The 23,744-nt window shown below is 39.1% G+C and overlaps 1 protein-coding gene and 1 long non-coding RNA gene across 2 annotated transcripts in view; both read right to left on the reverse strand.

Moving 5' to 3' along the window:
• The window catches only part of LOC129689491 (uncharacterized), a 61,156-nt gene extending 41,190 nt beyond the window's left edge, over positions 1–19,966 (reverse strand). Inside the window, exon 1 of the long non-coding RNA XR_008722107.1 lies at positions 19,875–19,966. This is a non-coding gene — a long non-coding RNA (uncharacterized LOC129689491). The remainder of the gene's footprint in view (positions 1–19,874) is intronic.
• A 2,175-nt stretch (positions 19,967–22,141) lies between these two features.
• The window catches only part of Acbd6 (acyl-CoA binding domain containing 6), a 41,163-nt gene continuing 39,560 nt past the window's right edge, over positions 22,142–23,744 (reverse strand). Inside the window, exon 4 of the mRNA XM_055624395.1 lies at positions 22,142–22,330. Within this exon, the coding sequence (XP_055480370.1) occupies positions 22,142–22,330 (189 nt within the window). The remainder of the gene's footprint in view (positions 22,331–23,744) is intronic.

Raw genomic sequence — 23,744 nt, forward strand, 5'->3', positions numbered from 1 at the left:
ATTTCCCTGCATTGCAAATCCCAGTCAAAAGGGTTTTAATTTTCTCTGAGAACTCGTAAGTAATGCAGTATGTCAAGGTTTAATAAATTGTAGGTGGGGCTAGTTTTCATTAGAAGAAACTTTCCCCTCCTTTGAAACAGGTGTTAATACACACTTAGGTTTTTCCAAACAGGACACACATTCAAACAATTGAGAACACAGCTTCAGTTCAAATGACAGACATAGCATAGCAGAATCCATGAAACATCTCAAAGTTTATGGTTACTTTTAACAACAACAACAACAACAACAAACGTTTTAAGATAATACTGAAAACCACAGCTAGTGATTTTGTTAGTGAGGCTTCTTGAGTAAAACCAGCCTCCAAGAACAGGCGTTAGCTAGCCATCCAGAACAACAGAACACACAGATCTGCGTGTGTCCTGCCGGAAGGGACAGCTACATGCAGTGGGGTTCACGCTGAGATTTCAGCCTTCAGCCTCCCACAGGATGACTGGCTGATAAACACGTGGTTTTGATTTCATATAGACACGTTCGCCCACAGAAGGAGCATGACAAAGTGGTGTGTATTTACCTTCTACAGTCATCTATTTATTTTGGTTTATTGTCAAATAGAGTCAGTAAACATTCTAGGACATTTGTTGCTATTGAAACAGTGTTACTCCACCATTTTCAATAAAACATCAAAAATATTCCCAGCTATAAAAAGATGGGAACTATAGCGAAAATACCAAAATGGAGAACTTTTAAAAATTACTTTTTTGTTTTAATGAGAGATATGGGGCTACTGTGCTCAACAGGCACATTTTGACTACAAAAGTATCTTACTCTGGTCCCTCTCTTCCCACAGAGATGTAGGAGAAAAACCACACTGAAGACAAAATAAGACATATATAGTATTATGAAATATTATTATTTGAATTAGATTTCTACTTTTCATTATCTACCTCAAGTACATTTTTGGGCTGGAGAGATGATGGCTTAGAGGTCAAGGACATGCACATGTACATGAATATAACTAAAAATAAAGATAAAGCAACCCTGGCACTTACCTAGCAAAGGCAAGTAGTTGTCAATGAGTCTGAGGCCAGCCAAGGTTACACAGCGAGACCCTGTCTCAACAACAAAATAATAATAAATTTAAACCTTAAAATGCATTTTAAAATGCATTTGGCTTAGATACAGGCTGGACAGTATGAGATGCACCAGTGAGATGCTTCTGTGGGGAAATCCTTTAGGTGGCTGCGGCCATTTCCCAGCCTGCGCTTTGTTTGTTTAAACAGGGTAACTGATAGATGGCTCAGAACTCAACAACATTCTATCACCCTGCTATGGCTACAAGTGTCACCACCACCATGGTTTCTTGGTTGTTTTGACCACAGATGTACTGGAAGGAGACAAAGTACCAGCTGACAAAGGAGGTAAGGAAGCATGTTGGGAAATGATGACCCTGTGGTCAAGTACAATGTACAGTTTAGAAGCTCTAGACCAGACTGAGTTGTGAAGACAATCAAGGCCTTTCAAATGTGTCAACATCAGTAAAAAGCATCAGCTTTAAAAAGAAAGTGATAAGCAACTCAGAGGAAAAGAAGGTGAACATGGAAATAAGGGGGCACGTTAAAAAGAATTTTATAGCCAGGTGTGGTAGTCCTCTAGAGGCAGAGGCAAGTGGATCTCTGAGGTCGGTCAGCCTGGTCTACACAGGTAGTTCCAGGCCAGCAAGAGCTAGCACCTCCAAATATGTAAACCTACTGAAACTGTTTGCAAAAACTCTACTTGCATGTCTTGTTTTGTTTTGTTTTCATTTGGTGTGCACAGCTTTCCTTATATTCTTCTAAGGTTAAAGATGGTTGCAGTAGGACAGCAGTAAAGATTAAACAAGACTGGTCAAAAGGTAGTTGTTAAAACTAGATGAAGATTATAGAGGTGTTCAAGTACAGCGATCTCACCTCTTTTTTGTACACTGCTGAAGCTTTTATAATTAAAAAGGATTGTAAACATCTGCTGTGAAGAAAACTCATTTGCACAAACCTAGTCTTGATGGAGTTATGTGGAACGGTAACTGTCAATCTCTGCGAGTTGATGGTATAAATGATGATCCTGTATTCTCTTTAGTCATCAGACAAAATGAAGGTCACGTTAAAGTTTCAGCACGGCAAGTTCCTTCGTTTTTTTAATTCTTTATTCTGTTTCACATAATGTCAGAAGTTGACTCAGAAGTGGGATGGGGAAAAGGAAGTTGGCAAGGCAAAGACAAAGAGGTGGTGGTTTGGTGCTTGAAGAGGGCGGGGGAGTGAAAGGACAAAGTGGTGAGTCTAATCAAATCACTCTAAAAAGCTGCAGCCTCTCAGAGCTAACCTTGCCAATCACAGCAAGCAGGAGCGGGAGACATGCTGTGCACATTAAACCTTGCGTGTGCCCTTGAACCCATGTATAATCCCTCCCACAGCAGCCTGGGAAAGCTCCGTAATGCTCACCCTTAGAAAGAACCTTGAATTCCATTAGAAAGCTCCTCTGGAAGGAGAAGCCCTCGAGTGGCATCTTGAACCATATAGACAGCTTATATCCTTTCCTGAATTAGAAGTGAGCTCGTGGGATTAAGTCTGCAAGTCCCAGAGGATTAAAACATATGACCACTGACAAACCATTACACCAATAAGAATACAAGATGTGTCCAGATCTGCATTTTCCTAACCTTTTAAAGTTTTGTGTTTTTTTAAAGATGGCAAATAGTTGCAATAGAGCTACAATAAAGGCTAGCTACAAAGCCTACAATAAAACTCTATAGCTGGTTGAGCTGAGATCAGACTAACATGATATATCTGTACAATGTTTTGTTGTAAAGACATTCAAAACCATTTACTCAGATAACTAAGGACATTTCTTCATAAGCAAACTTTAAAAAAGACCAGTGTAAAGGCAGAAATCTTGCCCTCACACTCCACCCATTCATTGCTTCTACAGTTTTACTGTTATTATATAAGGTGCCAATGCAGACACTTTATATAATAGACAGTGTGAGTATCTTAAAATATATGTTTACGAGAGGACATGGATTCAGTGTGCAAGTGGAACGGTGAAATTAGTGTATATGACTTAGGAAGAAAATGACTTACTGTTTTCAAATATCATAATGGCTGTCATGTGAGAGGGAGATATTTGGTTTGTCTTCTTATTTGAACCCACGTGCACACCCGAATTAGATCCAGCATACAGAAAAAAAAAAACTGTAACAATTAACAATTTCTAAAACGGCATAGGCTACCTTGTAAGTTAAAAAGAAATGCTCAGCCCGACCTAAGCACTTGTGGTTGTTAAGCAGCAGAATGTCTGAATTAGGTCAAGATGTTGAACCAGGCAATAGCGGCACATTTCTCTCTACCTTTAGGATTCCCTATTATCATTTATTCAAGCAGCAGAATAGAAATTGAAAACCAAGTATCTGAACTGCAAGCCTGTTCCTATTAAACACAGGTTACTAGGCCCTTCAATGCCACCAAGCAGAGTTTTCAGAGTTTTCAGAGTTACAGTGAGGTCATCTGCTCTGAGTTGAGAAGTGCACTGTGCAAGAACTGCAGCACTCGAACCTGCCAACAGAGGGCAGCAGCAACTGAGCTCTAGCTGATGGGTGCCGTAATTTAAAGTTTTAAGAGAGACAAAACCTCTCCACTTCTTTTTCATAAGATTCCATGCACTCTGCCCACAGTTGGCCATAAGTCTCAGCGTCTGCTTTGATAGTCTGCAGGGCAGAGCCTTTCAGAGACCCTCTGTGGCAGGTTCCTAACTTGTTTCCTGTTTTCTTCTTCTGATGTCCATCCTCTTTACCTTTCAGGATGGGGATTGAGCATTTTAGTCAGAGTCCTCCCTCTTGATTAGTTTCTTTAGATGTACAGATTTTAGTAGGTTTATCCTATATTATATGTCTATAGAGTGTATATATACCGTGTGTGTCTTTCTGTTTCTGAGACAGCTCACGCAGGATGATCCTTTCCAGTTCCTGGAGGACAGGAACTCCACAAGGAGAGCAACAGAACCAGAAAATTTGAACACAGGGGTCTTCCCAGAGACTCATACTCCAACCAAGTACCATGCATGGAGATAACCTAGAAGGCCTGCACAGATGTAGCCCACGGCAGTTCAGTGTCCAAGTGGGTTACATAGTAATGGGAAGAGGGACTGCCTCTGACATAATCTGATTGGCCTACTCTTTGATCACTTCCCCCTGAGGGGGGGAGCAGCCTTACCAGGCCACAAAAGATGATAATGCAGCCATTCCTGATGAGATTTGATAGACTAAGATCAGGAAAAAGGAGAGGTGGACCTCCCCTATCAGTGGACTTGGGGAGGGGCATGCGTAAAGAAGGGGGAGGGCAAGTGAGATTAGGAGAGGGGAAGAGGGAGGAGTTTATGGGGGGATACAAAGTGAACAAAGTGTAACTAATAAAAAAAATTTTAAAAAAAGAGGCAAAACCTGTACTTGTAAAATTAACTGGTAGTTAATTACCAAAAAACTGTGCATAACAGATATATCAACCAAGAAGACATCACCCATGTGACCATAAGCTACATCTCAAATTTTTTTCTTTATCTTTATTCATTTTACATCCTCCTTATAGCCTCCTTCTCTCCCAGTCCCACCCTCCCTCCCCTTTTCTCAAAAGAGGGGAGCTCCCTTTCCCATCCACTCCAGCTCATCAAGTTGCATCAGACCCGCCATGGGGAGTGATCAAAAAGCTGGCAAGTGAGTCCATGTCCAAGTGAGTCCCCAGTTCCCACCTCCCTTACTAGGGAACCCATACAAAGCCTAAGCTGTCCATCTGCTACATTTTTGTAAGAGGCCTCCTAGGTCCAGTTCATGCATGGTCTTTGGTTGATGCTTTAGTCTCAGCAAACCCCTCTGGACCCTGGTTAGTTGGCTCTGTTGTTCTTATGGAGCTCCTGTCACCTCCAGGTCCTTTTCTTTTTCTTCCCACTTTTTCACAAGACTCCCTACACATCGCCCAATGTTTGGCTTTGAGTCTTGGCATCTGTTTTGAGTTGCTGCTAGGTAAAGCCTCTCAGAGGACATCTTTGTCAGGCTCCTGTCTGCAAGCTTAGAAGAGCATCTTTCATAGTGTCAAGGGTTGGCATTCTGCAACAGGGTGGGTCTTTGGTTGGGCAGTGGTTGGGCATTCCCTCAATCTCTGCTCTATCTTTTCTATCTTTATCCCTGCACATCTTGTAGGTAGGGTACATTTTGGGAGTAGATCGGTGTTCCCTTCCCTCTTATGGCCCATGCCTATAATCCCAGCACTCTGGAAGGCAGAGGTAGGCAGATCACTGTAAGTTCGAGGCCAGCCTGGTCTACAAAGTGAATCCAGGACAGCCACGACTACACAGAGAAACCCTGTCTCGAAACAATGCTTGAAAAAATGGCAAGTAACAGCTACATGAAATATATCAGTCCATTTTCAAGAGCAATAAATCACTCTAAAAATAGGTGCTGCAGTATTATACATTCACTGAAAAGTATGAATGAATAGTTGGTCATGGTGGTAAAAAAACAAACAAACATGTATCTGGCACCGAGGAGTCGACTTAGTGGGTAAAATGTAAAATGCTTGCCATGGAAGTACATGGACTTGAGTTTGGATCCTCAGGACCATGTACAGCTGGACAGAGTAGCATGTATTTGAAACTCCTAAAGTGAGATGGGAGTCAGAGAGAGTCCCTGGAAGCTCACTAGCCAGCCAGGCTGTTCACACAGCAGAGAACAAGAGACCCTGTCTCAAAGAGGAAGGAGAAAACGACACTCAGGGTTGTCCTGTGACTGTCACATACACACACCTTGGTACATGTCTTTACTGACACACACAAACATGCACACGTGTGCACACACATACACCAGAGACTTAAGAAAAAGAGAATAGGTCTAATTTATTTTTTAAAAAATCTTTAGCATTTGCTGTTCAAGAATGGCTCCTATATGTGCTATAACATATTTGTTTGGACCTATTACATTTAAATCAGCCTCTATAAAACTATTAAGGATATTAACCATATGTGTGGAGGAAGTCGTGAAAGATGGTGATATCATAAGGTCAAGTATTTCTAATTGAAATTTTTTCCTTTCTGGGACTGGAGAGAGTTCAGTTGATAAAGCATCTGCCAGGCAAGCATGAGGATACCTGAAGCTCCTGGCTGGCCAGCCTAACCAAATTGATAAGTGTCAGGCTCAGTGAAAGCTGTCTGAAAAAAAATGAAGATGTGGAGAGCAATCAAGGAAGCACACTCGCTGCTGATGCAGGCCTCCACACAGGCGTGTGAGCACACACCACTCACACATCACATCCCAAAGACGGATACACAAGTAAAACATAAAAGCAAATTGTTTCCATTTCCCCCAAATTCTAAAACAAATCATTTATCATTTCTTTGATGTACTCTTATTTCAACTCTAAAATTTTATTCTTTGCTTACACTAAACATACTAAGTGGCTATGTCCACTAATATACTAGGCATTAAGAACAGGAAAAATATCAATTCCCAATCTCAAGGAACACAGAACCTAATGATAGGACAAAACAGACAAGATCACAAGACAGTAACAGATCCCATCACAGATTTTAAAAAGCTTTTTGCAGGAACACCAAAAAGGAAGCCTTAGAATAAACGGATTTGAAGCTGGATGGTGCAGAAGCTCTGTGTGCAAAGCACACATAATGCTGCCATGAAGTTATAAAGTCATCTGGCATGTCCATAAGTTCTCCAGGGAGCTCATGATCCTCTTAATTCTTCTGATTAAGACTTTTTCTATTATGCTTTCTCAAATTTTTAAGATATTTAGACTCAGCCTATATTTGTCTTTCACAAACCCATGAAAAAAATTCTATCACTGTTCTCCTAACTTGGCATAAGAGGAGTTATTGTTTCATTATTCTCTTTGTGTACACGTGAGCCTATAAAACTTACGTAGGTCTCAATGTAAATAAAGAACAGTAACTGCTTTAAGAGAAAATATGCTGGAAAAAGTGACCTGAGACCACACTGCCCTGGTAGTTTGTTCCGAGTAAAGGTATCTTCCTTAGGAAGCCCTTTCTTTGCTTTGATAAACTCACTGAGAAGTCACTGCAGATCATATGACACTAGAGACATAGACCGTGAAGCTCTATACTCTATAAGGCCAACAACTGCTGATCTCAAGAACTAATTTTTTCCCACAGTCAGATGGTAGTTGAATCTCAGTGGCAACAATATGAATTGATGAGTGGGACATCAAAATGTTTAATAATTAAATAATTATAATACTTATAACTATGGATAAAAGAACATCAAGCTTTAGATAATTTAGGAATTAAATATCATTAACAACATGAGACAACAGGAAACCTTGCCTTATAACATTCATATCAGCCTAAAGATTTTATTGTACATGCTATGCTCCCTGACCTGTTATTTAAAAATTATTTTGAGTTGTAAGTTACTTTGTTTGTTTATTTGTTTGTTTTTTGAAGCAGAGTTACTCTGTGTAGCCTTGGCTGTCCTGGACTCACTTTGTAGACCAAACTGGCTTTAAACTCACAGAGATCTGCCTGTTTCTGCCTCCCTGAGTGCTGGGATTACAGGCGTATGCCACCATGCCTGGTTGTATTTACTTTTATTGTATACACATGTGTGTTTTAATTGCATATATGTCCGTCCATCATGTATGTGCAGTGCCCATGGAAGCTAGAAGAGTATCAGTACTCCTGGATCTGGAGTTACAGCTAATTGTGAAACACCATAGGGATGCTGGGAATTGATCCCAGGTCCACTGGAAAAGCAGTCAGTATTCTAAACTGCTGAGCCATCACTCCAGCCCCAGAGCTGTTACTTTTTATTATGGAAAGAAAAAAAAAAAATATATATATATATATATGAATATATAAAACAAGTAGAGACTTGTTATTCAGATTTAATAACTTTCCATGTTTTTCTTTTTGTTTTGTCTAATAAGGAAATTATAGACATTATTACCTCATTTCTAAATATATCAGTACCAGCCTAAAAACAAAAATATTAACTCTAGGTAACTATAATGCCATTATCACATCTAAAAGAGTTAACACCAACCCATATAAACTAATACTGTCTTTTTTACTTTTACAATTATGTATAAACAAAGACAACATAGTTTATTATGTTTCTGCTTGAAAACAATTTTACACATTCTTTTGAATAGGGGCTGGAAGTATGGCTAGGTGGTTAAGAGCATTTCCTGCTCTTCCAGAGGATCCAAGTTTGGCTCCTAGCACTCATATAGGGAAGCTCACAACTGCCTGTAACTCCAGCTCCAGGGGTCTGACACCCTCCTCTCACCTCTGAGGGCACCTGCACACATACATTACACACATGAACACATACACACACCTTTAAAAAAACTAATCAACTTTCAGTATTTGGAGAAAGGGACAGAATGGGTGGTAGAAATGGGAAAAAGTAATAAGGAGAACAGATTTGGTATTAATGTAGGAAACTGCTAAAATGAAATGCATTACTCTGTATAGAGAAAACAAAATTAATCAACATTGTGTATCCTTTCTTTGGTCTTACCAGCAATGTGATCGAAATACTCTGCCATTTAAGGAAACATATCTTTAGAAAATGTTCACTTGATGATAACAAGCCATATGGAAGTTCATGCAAACTGCTTCCATATGACTTCCCAGAGTCCTGGAGAGAACTACTTCTTCCCAAGTGTCATGGCTATGGCCTGAACATCACCAAGAACCATGGCATGCTCAAGACTTTGCCCTTAACAGAACCAAGACCTCTGGCCAGTGTCAGATAATCTGTCACTATAAGCGACTTGTATCCAAGCCAGATATTTATTGCTATTGATCTGCCTGGTCCCAGCAAAAGACTTTTGTTCTCCCAGACCGGGACTTTGACCTCAATTAAGTTATGAATTTCAATCCGATAGACTGCTCCACTTACCCTACTGCTCTCTGACTGGATTAATTAGAATTAGCTAGGCCGAGAGCCACCCGAAGCTCCTCATAGATCGTGTTATTTAATAATAAATAAAGGAATAGCAGCAATGCACAAAAAGTATTTTGAAAGATTGTTCATTTAGGAATAACCTGCCAATATCAATTCCTCTGACTCTGATTACCTCATTTACTTTTTATTTCGCTTTCTTTAGTGTAACTTTGTCTTTTCTTTCAGTTTCTAACAGGTTCTTTGGTCAGGGAATTCCAAGTACTTGTTATGTTAGCACTCAGGGATGCTTCAGAGTTTTACCAGACAATAACTCACCAAAACAATTATTTGCATAAATAAAGAAGAAAGAAAAAACACCTCATAAGAGCATCAAGAAATGAGCCCCTCCATCATCTCAGGAAAAGAACACAAGCCATTAGTTAAATGCAGTTTTCCTATATAGCTAATTAGTGCATGAAAAGTAGACAGATATGATACCCAGACAGCAATATCCAAGCTTAAAAACAATAAAAATGTACAAATATATTTATTTTTCATTCCTAACCTAGTAGGACAGACAGCAAGCTGGCCAATGAAAATTCTAAAACATGCTGATAACAATAATCAATGTGTCAAAAAACTGTTCTAACTTTATGACTTAACCCTTCTACATAAAAATTTATTTGAATATATAAGGAATATTACATAAGAATGTTAATATTCTGGTATAGATTTTTGGTATTTAGTACCTAGACTGACCAATTTCTATAAAGTATAAAAAGAATCTTAAAAGCATATAACAATCAATTGATAATTTTGATGTAGTAAAGACTCATCTACATCTTTGATTCTTGAAATACTGATTTTTGATTGGCTCTAAAAAACATACAGAAAAGAATCAGATTAAGTGAAATAGTGGTTTGTTTTTTTTTTTTTTAAATCAGACATGTATTTCATGTGTGCATGCCTGCTGCCTGAGGAGGACAGGAGAGAGCACTGGAGCACCTGGAACTGGATTACAGACAGTTGTGAGTCATTACGTGGAGGCTGAGAACTAAACCTGGGTCCTCTGCAGGATCAACAAGTGTTCTTAACTGCTGAGCCATCTCTCTAGCCTCTAATTTAGTCATTTTTAAAGACAGGGTCTTACTATGTAGTCCTGGCTGGTCTGAAACTCAGAGGTAGACCAGACTGGCTTTGAACTTACAAAGATCCATCTGCCTCTGCCTCCTGGGTGCTAGGATTCATGGTGAGTTCCAGGTCAGCCAGAGCTACACAGAGAAACACTACTTCAAAAAGCTTAAAAAAAAAAAAAAAAAAAAAAGGAAAGAAAAAGACAACCCCCCTCCCAAGAAGACATATTTTAATATAAAAAGGCAAACCACGCTATACTCAATCAATGCCTCATGAAACCTTTAAAAACGGAATTGTTCTTATCAAGTGATTCTGTAGAAAGGAAATTGGCATGCACAAAGTGATTCCTGTAACAGAAAATAAAAGAGCTAGTTTTATAGGTGTAGCTGTTGGATTTAAAGGGGCCCCTGCCCATCCACCCCCCACTTCACTGCACACCTCTGTGGGGTCTGCAGAGTACATAAAATGCTCATTTTAGAGAAGAGTTTTACACGTTCTCATGGAAGGGTGCTATGTTCAAATACTAGCAAACATTTCTTAACATCCAAAATATCTTGGCAATCTAGGACGACAGTAAAATTCATATGAGGACTGACTGAACAGGAAATATTAGGAGAAATCGTTAGGAAATAATTTGCAGGGGAAAGCTGTTTCCACAGCGCTCCACCCCCAGGGAAAAAACCAAGTGATAAAACATACAGGGTTTTGGCACCAAACATCTGTTTTCACACCTGGCTCTCACTAACTTGCAGTGTTCTTAATGGAATAATAGCAATTCTCTGGCGAATCATACTGATATCTAACACATTAGCCCAGACTTTTCCTTGATAAGGGAAATAGAAAAATTTAGCATCGTGGCATGAGACCTTTGCTTACACATTAAGTTAAATATTAACAGTGACTTAATGTAAGAAATATCAATCCAAGTCTTTTCTATCAACTACTCTAAAACATGTGTTTAGGACAAGAAATTCAATATTTGGGCAACCCCTCCCCTCCCAGACTTTATTTTATTTCATTTTTCGAGACAGAGTTTCTCTGTGTAGCCTTGGCTTTCCTGGACTCGCTTTGTACCAGGCAGGCCTCAAACTCACAGAGAAAAGGCCTGCTGCCTCTGCCTCTCTGAGTGCTGGGATTACAGGTGTGCACCACCATGCCAGGCTCTTAAATCGTTACTTTTAAATCTATAATTTGTGTCACTTTACAGATGGAACTTTTTTAAATTTTTATTTATTTATTTGTTTGGCTTTTTCAAGACAGGGTTTCTCTGTGTAGCTTTGGCTATCTTGGACTCACTTTGTAAACCAGGTTGGCCTGGAACTCAGAGATCTACCCGCCTCCACCTCCCTGGGTGCTGGGATTACAGGTTTGAGCCTGGCTACCCCAACTAACACTTTTATGCAAACATTTTAATCCCTACCCACCCAGTAAAACCTTTGTTTACAGAAAGGTCCTCTGCCAGACTCCAGGTTTCACTTTCTCCCTGGTGCAGTTACCCCTTTCCTCTTCCTTATCTCCCGTGAGCCAGGACTGTGAAGTCAGACACCAGCCAATGGGGAATGGACAGTCACCAGCCAAGTAAGCAGAAAAGCAAACACACTTCCTGTCCCTGTGTGTGTGTTCCTCCACGAATACCCTCCGGGTCAAGGGTGCAGTTAGCCTTGCTCAACGTATCATCAGCAACAGTGCTCTATTACTTTGAGACCCTGAACTGATTTCTAACACTTAACATCACAAAATGTAATAAAATCAACACGAAAGTATAAATATTAGGATCTAAAGTTCCTTGTTTGCAAAACATTAACAGTAACAAAAATACTTAGAAGAAATTTAACAAGAAATGGGTAAAACTTATAAGAGACAAATTCTCAAGACTTCTGAATTATGTAAAAATAGGTTTTCAAATTGGAAAATGATTTTTTGCTTGGATAGAATAACTCAACATAAAAAGATGTCAGTTCTAATTTATAAGCTCAATGCAACCCCAGTATAAATAACACAAACTATATTACAGAGTAAAACATGGTCATACTAAAGTTTATATTTTAAAAATGCAAGAACATCCACAAAAGCACTTAAAAGAAAAACGACAAAGGAGAAAAATAACTGTTCCAGATAGTCAAATATGCAATAAAGACTTTTAATTAAAATAATGTACATAAATGAGAGACCAGGAGAGCTTCACAAAGTCTCGAACTAGATACAAATGCACATGGGAATCCAGTAATGAGCAGGGCAGCTTCTAGGATCCATGTTAATCAACAGTACTGGTTAGACTAGGTAGATATTTGAGGAAAGATGTGAAATTAAATGTCTCTCAAACTATACATTCAAAGATCTAAATGTAGACTATGAAATCATAAATGCACCAAGAGAACGTGGGATTCCCTTTAAGCTTTCTGTAAGAAAAAGGGTCATTTATTTGTCTTATGTTTTTTTGTTTGTTTGGTTGGTTGTTTTTTTTTGAAGACTCTCATTATGAAGAGCTGACTGCCCTGGGACTTACTATATAGACAGAACTGGCCTCAAACTCATAGTGTGTCCTGAGTGCTGGGATTAAAAGCATATACTACCACGCCCTACATGAAAGAGCTTTTCATGTAGTATATGCTTTTAAAATCCAGGGCAATAAAAAGTTTGGTAAGTTGACTACCCAACAATTAAAAAGAAATCTCACTTATATAACAAGATACAGCCCACCATGGACAGTGCTACTCCTGAGGGGAAAAGTCTGCTCCATATACCACAAAGATTAATATTCCTAATATGGACAGAATGCATCAAAATGGAAGCATCAAAAGAATACACTCTGAATACAATTTTCTGAAAAATGAATATAAACTGTCTGTCAAACACATGACAGAACATAACATTTCACTTCTAGAAATCTGCAGACTCAGATACCACCACGACCACTTCTCTGTCCAGGGTCAAAAACTTAAAATACAACAGTACAGTCTACTGGCAATGATTTAAAAATACAACAGCATGATGTGTTTACAAGGTTGTAGGGGAATAGGCATGATCATGTACTGTGGGGGAAATGCAAACTAGTAAACTTTTCTAGAAAGATATTCTGCAACATCTACCACAGCTACAGAAACATATACTTTTTGACTCACTAATTCCACTTTAGAAATTCTACTCTGAAAATATAATTCCAACAATAGGGAAATACATATGCATTAGGTTGGTAACTGCCAAATATTGGAAACAACATACATGCGCATACACAGGAGAGAGGGCTTTGAATAACGCATGTTACATGCACAAAGGATAAGAATGCATAAGTTAGGTATGGAAAAAAAGAGAAAGCACTTGGGGAAATGAGATGGAGGAACCTGGAGAACAATGTTATATAAGCTGCAAAAGTATTTTTAAAATATCTTAAAAATTATTATGTTATGATGTGTATCTGTGTCAGAGCCCCTTTATATATAAGAAAGAAGTAGATTGGCCAATGAGGGGTAGATGTGTTTGTCACCAAGCCCAATGACCTGAGTTTAATTCCCAAGACCCATGGCAGAAGGAGAGAAGCAATTCTCGAAAGTTGTCCTCTTACTTGGACAAGTGGTACTGTGGCATATGTGCACTCACACAAAGACACACAAAATAATTTATTTAAATGCATAATTTATGGACTGGAGAAATGACTCGGCAGTTAAGAGGATATTGCTCTTACAGAGCACCCAAGTTTGGCTGCCAGCACCCACACTGGGCGGCTCACAGCTATCTAGAACTGCAGCTCCAGAATTATCTGACACCTCTGGCCTCTGTGGGCACTTGCATGCACGCACACACGTTAATACGTGCACTTTAAAATAAATCTAAAATCTGTTTGTATAATTTAAAATGTTAATGAAGTATGTAAGGAGGGACATAAAAAAGCACACTGTCCAGGTTGTCTCTTTTGGGGTGGGGTAAACACCATGACCAGAAGCAATGTTCCAGTCCATCACTGAGGGAAGTTGGAGCAGCGCACACGCAGGAACCACAAAGGACACTGCTTACTGGCTTGTTCTTTATGACGCATCCTACTTGCTTTTTCTATATAACCCAGGACAACCTGTCCAGAAGAGGCACTGCACACAGTGGGCTGGATCTTCCCACATCAACCATTAATCAAGGAAGTGCCCTGCAGCTGGTGTGATGGCACACACAGTTGGTCCCAGCTCCCAGGAAGCAAAGTCAGGAAATATCTGGGAGCCAGCCTGGTTTACAAAGCGAGTTCCCAGACAGCCAGAACTACATAAGACAGTTTCTGTCTAAAACAACAACAACAACAACAACAACAAAAAAAACAAAAAAAACCCCAAAACAACAAACAACAGCAAACCAAAACTAAAACAATAAAAACAAAAAAAAAAAACCCACAAAAACTGAACAACATAACCGACCCCTTGTCAACCTGACATACAAATACATCGTTATAAAACATAGCATAACTTAGTCCTACAATATTTAAAAATTTCAACACTCTGCAAGTTCAATCTCTTTAAAATATTTAACATCTCAAATTAATTGATAAAAGAAGGGATATTGGAGGGATGGCTTACTAGTTAAGAGCCTAAATGCTCTTTCACAGGACCCAAGTTCAATTCCCAGCATCATATGGAAGCTCACAACCACCTGAACCCTAAGTTCCAGGGCATCTGATGCCTTCTGGAGAAATCCTTCCCAGAAGATTCGGTCTCAACAATTCTGGTCTCCTAATAATCACCGCTGATTTTTTTAGCCTCAGCTAACTGGCATCTATTGTCCCAATAACAACAAGGCTTCACTTCAGTGTACTGGTCCCTAGTTATCTATCCATAGATGATCAGAAACCATAGTTTTTTAATTCAAATTATCATATTAATAACCCTGATAGTCTTTGCTTCCCTCTGAAACTATACAAGTGCAGCCTCCTTTATCTATATTTTTCCAACATTTTTATCTTCCAAACTCCCACAAAACAGTTTATTAGGCTTTGAGCATTCAATGGCTTCTTCAATCCAAAGTTCCAAACACTTCCATAAGCTCCCCGAAACAAAATGCTCAAGTCTGTTAACAGTAATTCCCATTCCTGGTATCAATTTTTGTCCTAGTCTTTTTATTGCTATGATAAACACCATGACCTAAAGCACCCTGGGGAGGAAATGTATATGTATATATATATATATATATATATATACATATATATATATGTATATATATATGTATATATATATGTATATATATATATATTTAAACTTAATTAGCACACAATGTACCTCTTTATATGAAAACCTATGCGTCCATTCTCTCACATATACATACATAAATACAGAATACTGGTTATCTTCTTATGATGATAAGCATTTGTTCAATTAATATAAAATTTACTCCTACTTTTGTTTCTTAACATATACAATAACTTTTTGTTTCAATATGCAATTATAATAGTCATTTTTATTTTTTTTTAATTATTTTAAATTATGTGCCCATCTCTGTGTGGGTATGTGTGTGCAGGTGCCTGCAGAGGCCACAGAGTTTACAACCTCTGAAGTTGGAATTAGAGGTGTTTGTGAATCACCTAGTAAAAGTACTGGGAACCAAACTTTTGTCCTCTAAGAGCAGCAAGTGCTCTTCCCTGCTGAGCCATCTCTCCAGCCCCACCAAAAATATTTTAAGTAACAAAGCCAACACAACAGTGGATGTACTCAACTGAACTGACAAGACTGACATCCAAAGCTCACGTCTGCTCAGACACAAGTTTATCACAACTTATTGCTAAGTTAACAGAGACTGTAAGATGCTTCTCAGTTTTAAGATGCTAAAATGTGAAAAACTTCATCTTAGAATTGATTAAATTCTAAGATAGTGGTTGTTTAACATACTGCAACAAGAATGCCACAGCCTAAATACTGCTGCTATTATAATCCCAAGACTCAAATTCAACTGCTGATCTATGGCATCTCCAGATGCAGACCAACCATGTACCTGTAAACTGCTTCTATAAATGTGTAAAAGAATCGAAGATTCTGAAAACACTGCACACTTTACAGAGCTTGGTAGACTCGTGAGCTACATCCCTATGGCATATTCGCTTTAGTATTTCATGTCCAAGAAGCACCTGCATTTGTAATAAGAGGAAAAGCAGCAAAAGAGAAAGGCAGCCTCTTTTTTTTCTTTTGGAGTGTGTTTCTTCATGGGATGCTCCCTGAAAGAAAACTAACATGTCGCTAAAAATTAGAAAATGGGCACTGGATGTTTGTATATTGGAATACTGAAAAAGGGAAGCTAAATCAAAATTTAAAAATACCTAAGGAAAAACTGATGAGAAATAAAAAGAACGGGAAACCTATCATGACTCTAATGTCCGAACTTTCCTGCATGGCTGTAATGAGACCACAAAACCAGCCTCCTTTCATCTAAGCAGTTCACATGGACTCTATATCCCAATCTACAGTAGTATGTTTATGCATAAAGTGATTTACAGGTACTTTTAAATTAAATTGTTTGTACTCTGAAACCTTTAAGGAAATTGGGTTCTTTGGGAAGATGAAGCACATTAATCTTGCAGTTTTTCATATATTCTAATTATACCATGTTTTTATCCTATTCTTGCCAAGGATATAAAACCTGCAGTTGGAAAGACATTTAAATAAAAAAGAAAATGAAAAATATTTTGAAAAAATACTGAACGGCATAGAAAAATGGTCACTACATACCATTAATTGTAAAGAGGTACAAAATCTATATGGCTGGTTTCTGGTTCTAAGTAAAATTGGAGAAGATGAACTGGGGTACTTTTTTCATTACAGCATTGGGGGGGTGTCATGTGTACGTGGTGCGTGTGTCAATGGATGTGTGTGCGTGTGTGTGTGTGTAGGCCAGAGATAGACATCAGATGTACTCTCTGAGCACTCTCCAAGCAGGCCCTCTATTCAACCCAAAGCTTGATGATCCTGCTACTTGTCAGCTCACTCGAAATTTGCCTGTCTCTGCTCTCCCAAGGGCTGTAATTAATTACAAGTGGGCTTCCATGTGCACTGGGCACTTACATGGGTCTTAGGGATTCAAACTCCAGTTCTTTTGCTTGTGTGGCAACTGCTTACTCCACTGAGTCATCTCTCCAACCCTGCAGCAACTTTTTAAAACTTGTGTTAGTAGACAACACTGTAGTTATAAATACGTGTGGGAGCCACGGAAGCAAAAGGAAGCAGGGGGCTACTGAGAGAAATCAATTGTGTGACTCTATGCCAGGGTTTTGACAGAACTTAGTCCAAGTGAAATAGACACTGGATGAAAACAAGGTCAGAAAGACTTCTGGACACAAAGTAGCTCTTCTCCCACATGGCTCATGTCCTGAACCCCGAGGGTTTGAGAGAAAATAGAATGTGTAAAAAGTGCACAAAAATCTTCTGGTCTTTAAAACATTTCCTGCTTGAAGAAATGGGTGGGGGGAGGTGTTAAAAAACAAATTGTAGAGCCAATGGTCATGGTGACTCATTCGTGTAATCCCAGCCTTCAGGAGGCTGAGGCAGTGAGATCATTGTGAGTTTGAGATTAGGCTGGGCTACACAATGAGTTTCAGGCTAGACTTGAACATAGAAGAAGATCCAGTTACAATCAAATAAAAAATGCAAAACCAAAACCAAAAAAAAAAAAACAAACCAATTTCACAGTTCTTATATTTCAAGACACAACAAGAATATTACTCTAAAGTACATGAAAATAAACTGAGTTTTGTAATTTCCACTGCAAAAGAGTGATTTTTATAATGTCTAAGGAATAAATAACCAATAGAGAAGGCAAAATGCAATAATTTAAAAATATTTGATGAGTACTACACATGTTAATAAAGAAATAGAGAAACAAAAGCAGGTGAGACAAATAGAAAACAAGTAGCAAAAAATAATACAACTATGACAGCACTTATATTAAATACAAATGAGTGGAACACCAGGAGGAAAGACAAAGGTTGTCTCCAACCAAGGACCATGCATGGAGATAATCTAGAATCCCTGCACAGATGTAGCCCATGGCAACTCAGTGTCCAAGTGGGTGCCCTCCTAAGGGGAACAGGGACTGTCTCTGACATGAACTCAGTGGCTGGCTCTTTGATCACCCCCTCCCCCCGAAGGGAGAGCAGCCTTACCAGGCCACAGAGGAAGACAATCCAGCCAGTCCTGATGAGACCTCATAGGCTAGGGTCAGAGGGAAAGGGAGGAGGACCTCCCGGAGAGGCATGGGAGGAGAAGAGGAAGGGAGAATGGGATTGGGAGGGTACAAAGGAGGGGGCTACAGCTGGGATACAAAGTGAATAAACTATAATAATAATAAAAAAAAAACAACAAAAGTCATACTGGACAAAGAACATACGTTAAATATGAAAACACAGCACATTCTTCACATCTGTATGTTGAAACACTTAGCCCCATTTTGACAATAGCTGAAAGGCCTTTAGAAGGTAATTATGGCTAGATAAGGTCAGGGCCCTTGAAACCGAAAATAAAAACTCCCAGCCCTGTACTGGAAAGCAGGTGGAAAAAGAAAGGAGGAGGAAGGGAGGCAGGGAAGAAGAGATGAAGAGAGAGATAGAGGTAGACGGATGGATGGATGAATGGATGGGGAGGGGAGATCAAGAAGTCCAGGGCTGTTTCAGGAAGTGGAATGTGTGATGGTAATATCAGAAGGAGAAGTGGAGAGCGGAGCAGATCAGGAGTATCCAGACAAGCGAGCTGTTAATCTCCATAATGACAGTGAGGGAAACCTGGAGTCTGAAAATAGATTTCCACATTGTGGGCAGCTGTTTTGAAAAGGCACTACAGGAGTTTAATGGAAGACGATCTAGGCTTTTTAACAAAAGATTAAACAACTAGATATCTACATATAAAAAATGAAGTTGGACTATTATTTCATACTCCATGCAAACCATTCAAAAGGACTCAAAGATCTGTATGTAAGAGATAACACTATAAAAATCGTAAAAAAAAAAACCAAAAACCTTAATTATCATGATCTTTGGTTAGACAATGGTTTCTTGAAAATGATACTAAAAACACGAAAAAATGAAAAATAACCAAGATTTCATCAAACTTTAAAAAAATTTAAAATGAAAATATTATGTTTCAAAGGACACTATCAATAAAAGAAAAGAAAAAAATTAATTGAATAGAAAAAATATTTGCAAATCATGTATCTGAAGAGACTTGTATCCAGAACATAGAAACAACCCTTCCAGCTCTGTTGGTATAATGTTCTTGTGAAATGTATACAGTTTACCCTTGTTCATCCAAATACTTATTTCTCTACCCCACTATCTGGTTTCAATCCGGACACTGCACTGTGATGTTTATTCTAAGCATCACCTGTCTCAAATTTGTGTAAACATGCCACCATTTGTTCTCTGTATTTTCAATTAAACAATCAGCCAATGCTGTGCAATGGAGAGAATAGGGTGGGACATCCTGGTCCTGAGGGTAGGAGAAGAAAGCCAGTGGTCGGCAGAGGGCGGCAGGAGAGGACTTGAAACCATGAAGAGAGATGAATTGAACCTAAGATATGACTAAAAGCAAGTTGAAAATTCTAAATGGGAGGAAGCTACGCAGGCTTGGAGGTTTAGGATTGAGTAATCATTGCCCAGCATTGTGCTCTAGGTTAACTAAATATATCCTAGTCTCTGTGTGGTGATTTGCATATACAGCTGGTTTAGGAATAACTGCTGATTAACTAAAGATAATTCAATAATAAATATTAATAATCAACAACACAACTCCATGACAGAGAACCTTATTTTCAAAGTGGACACAGGGCCAGACATGGTGGTACACACCTTTAATCCCAGAACTCAGAGGTAGGTAGGTAGGTCTCTGTGAGTTCAGGGCCAGCCTGGTCTCTACAGTGATTTCCAGGCCAGTCGATGAGATCCTGTCTTAAACAAACAAACATTACAATACAATACACACAATATCTGAGTAGAAAATTTCCTCACAAGTATACTTAAGTGGTCAGTGAGTACATGAACAGAACAGAAACTGGAATCATTATAATACCTTTGAATATCAGAACCCCAACGAAACACCACTTCATACATGAGAAAAACATTAGAATGGACAGAATAAAAAGACAGACGGTAACAAGTGTCAGCAAGGATGTAGAGGACTATGTTCCCCATACCCTGCTGGTATGCATGTAAAATGGTACCACTCTTAGAAAACAAGGAGCCCCTCAGAGAGTCATACACACAGTCATCCTATGACAGCCATTCTCCTAGGAACATGTACTGAGCAGGAATACGAGTATATGTCCACATTCAACAGTTGTCCCAGTCGCTTTATTCATAATAAACAGAAGCTGAAGGCGAAACAAGAAACCCTCACTGTCCAACAGCAGGGAAGGGGACAAACTGCAGTATATGCACACAATGCAATGTTACCCAGCAATAAAAATAAATCAATAGTATGGAACAACAGGGATGACTCCCATAAACAATATGTTGAGTGTACTAAGCCAGATCCAAATGGCTATACTATCTATCTATTGTATACTGTACACCAAATACTATTACAGAGACCCGAATTTCACCAAGAGCTAGAAGTGATCAGGGCGACAGAGTCAGAGTAATAGTCATTTCCGTGTGGATTTTAACAGAAGCAGCTTAAGAGAACAAATCTTCTAGTTCAGGAAAGGCTGTCGTATAAGTGGGAGTTATGAGGGAAGGTGCACGCGTGTGTGCATGTGCGTGTGCGTATGTGTGTGTGCATGTGGCTGTGCATGTACAATGAGCTGTAGCCTTAGGATTGATGTACAATGTACCTCACTGAACTTGTTTTGTACTTCAATTTATAATTTATAAATTATAAAGTCCTGGCCAGACATAGTGGCACAGGCCTTTAATCCATTGAAAGGGAGAGGCAGGAGGACCTCTGTAAGTTCAAAGCCAGCCTAGTCTACATAGTGAGCCAGAGCTACATTGAGAGACTCTGACTCAAAAAAGCAAGGACCAAAACAAAATGTTATGAATCCTTAAACACGTCTATTCCTGTAAGCAAATGTTTCTTTTTGACCTGCCACACCCATCACACAGATGAATACTCATACCGCACAGACTCTGAGAATACCTACCAATAAGTCTTGACATCCAAATATCTTTTAATGTTGTCCTAGTTACTTTCTGTTGTCAACGTGACACACTCTAGAGCTACCTGGGAAGGGGAAACCTTACTGCCTCCATCATACTGGCCTGTGGTCATGTCTGTCAAAGACCGTCTTGACAAGGCAAGAGGTGGAGAGCCCAGCGGACTGTGCTTGGGGCCATCCCTGGGTAGGTGGCCCTCGGCTGTACAAGGAAGCTAGCTGAACGTGAGCTGGTGGGCAGCATTCCTTCATGGTTTCTGCTCCAGCTCCTGATTGAGTTCCATTCCTGATTCCCCTCAGAGATAGACTGGGACTGGAAAAAGCTAAAATAAAGGCTCTCCTCCCTAAGCTGCTGTAGAGTGTTTTATTACAGCAACAGAAGTATAGAGATGGTTTTTATGTTTGTGGAGTAGTTTTAAGAACTGAAAAGTTGACTCAAGAAGAGTGCATAGGAGTGTCTCTGCATACACAGATGTGCTCGCATCTGCGTGCGCACGCCCCACCCCCACAAACATTCACATACAGCATTTACACCATTAGCCTAACACCAAATGTGACAATAACCCAACGTCCAGAGTGGAACCAAAAGTCAAAACCAAGCAGAAGAAATAAAATATCTGTTAGAACACAGATAACAAATGAAATCATAAAGGCTCTTTTCTTAGAAACAAACATCAGTTCAAACCTTACTAGTGCCATAGAATCCAACCATTGCAGTTCAGTAAAGGCATTTATGAGATAGAGTAAAATGACAGGAATATACAGAATAGGCCTGATGGAGCTCTAATTACTTCATTAGAGATGCACAGTAAAAGTTATTCTTCACACAGTTGATAACATGAGCCGGCCTGTGCTGGGTTAGTACCAAAATCTATGGCTAAGCAAATAGTTCTAATAAAATCGATTTTCTTTTTTGGCAACCAATAAGCCAGTCAATAATAATATTGTTTAAGAAAGATTGAGTCATGAGGGAGCGGAACCTTTCTTTCCATCTATTACGTTTGCATCGTCTATTTCAAAAGCGTTTTCCATAACAAAACCAGAAGAGGAACGATGGTGGGAAAGCACCTCTGACACTAAACTGCGGAAGCCCGTTATCAGCTCAAACTGACAGTCAAAGCATTCCCATTCACTGGTGCTAGGAAGATCAGACTGTAATCGGCAAGAACAAAGTCAAAGCAACAAAAAATGGTCACGTGAATGCAGGGGACAGAGAAAACACTGTGTCAGGCTATATGTCATCCTGACCGATTCATTCCAAAAACCCACACGGAGCCTCAGCTGCACTGACAGGTGTGTTCAGCCCACAGCGCTCTAGAGAGCATGTAAGGAAGGGAGCGGGGCTGTTTGCTTTGTACAGAGCTGGCAGCCGCCTCATACAGTGCCTAGTGTGGAAACATTTTCCTTTAAAATACCCTGAGCTCTTTATAATCGTGTGTAGACATGAACACACCCGCACATTCCTGTTGCAGAGTACCTTCAATTAGTGAAGGTAAAGGAAGGGTAAAACAAACTTCAAACACTTAGAAAGAGAGAAGCAAAACTGTAGAAACGTTTCCGAATGAACAGTGAAGAAACCTGTCTTATCCAACGTTCAAACATTTGAAGCTATGCTCTTTAAGAACACAGCCTAAGAACACAGAAAAACAGAGTAACAGTATGGGAGGACAAGCCCAGAAATGGACTGAAATGAAGACCACGGACTATGATAAGGAAGATGCTGTATATCACAAGAAGCGAACACAGTTATTCAGTAAACATTATCAGAACAACTGGCTAGACATCTGGACAAAATAAAATCTCTATTAACATATAGAAGACACAGCATAATTTGAGATGGCGCAAAGAAATCATGAAAGGGAGAAAGTTCCAGAAGAAAGTATTAGGAACAGTTTTACCATGTCATAGGTATGTTAAACTTTGTCTTAAGATTCATAAGATGTTTATATAATCTTTTAAAATTATCAATGTAATAATAAATCTAATAATAAATTAGGCAAAGGACATGAATAAAGAGTTCATAAAAGTGCACAACCTTAATCCCAGAACTTGGGAGGCAGAAGAAGGCAGATTTCTGAGTTCAGGGCCAGACTGATCTACAGAGCAAGTTCCAGGATAATAAAAAATACACAGAGAAACCATGTCTTAAAAAAAAAAAAAAAAAAAAAAAAAAAAAAAAAAAAAAAAAAAAAAAGCCCAGCACTCTTAGTTGTTAGGAAAAGGTAATCAAAGTCATATCACGATGACGTCAGGTTAACATCCATTAGGATGCCTTTTTTAAAAAGAAAGGAAAATAATTGTTGCTAAAGATGGGTGAAGCTGGAAGCTGCAAACACTGGTGGGGGTATAAAATAGTACACTGCCTACAGAAAACAGTTTAGAGATTTCTATGTGTTTTATTTTATTCTGTGTTTTATTACACATTAAATTACCATAAGATTGGGGCTGGAGAAACAGCTCAGCAGGAGGGGCCATTTGTTGCTTTTGCAGAGGACTTGGGCTTGCTTCTCAGTACAGACATACTATAGCTCACAAGTGCCATTAACTCCAGTTCTGGGGGGGGGGG

The sequence above is a fragment of the Psammomys obesus genome, unplaced genomic scaffold, assembly GCF_907164565.1.
Source record: "Psammomys obesus unplaced genomic scaffold, mPsaObe1.curated_primary_1811, whole genome shotgun sequence".
Classification (NCBI taxonomy): domain Eukaryota; kingdom Metazoa; phylum Chordata; class Mammalia; order Rodentia; family Muridae; genus Psammomys; species Psammomys obesus.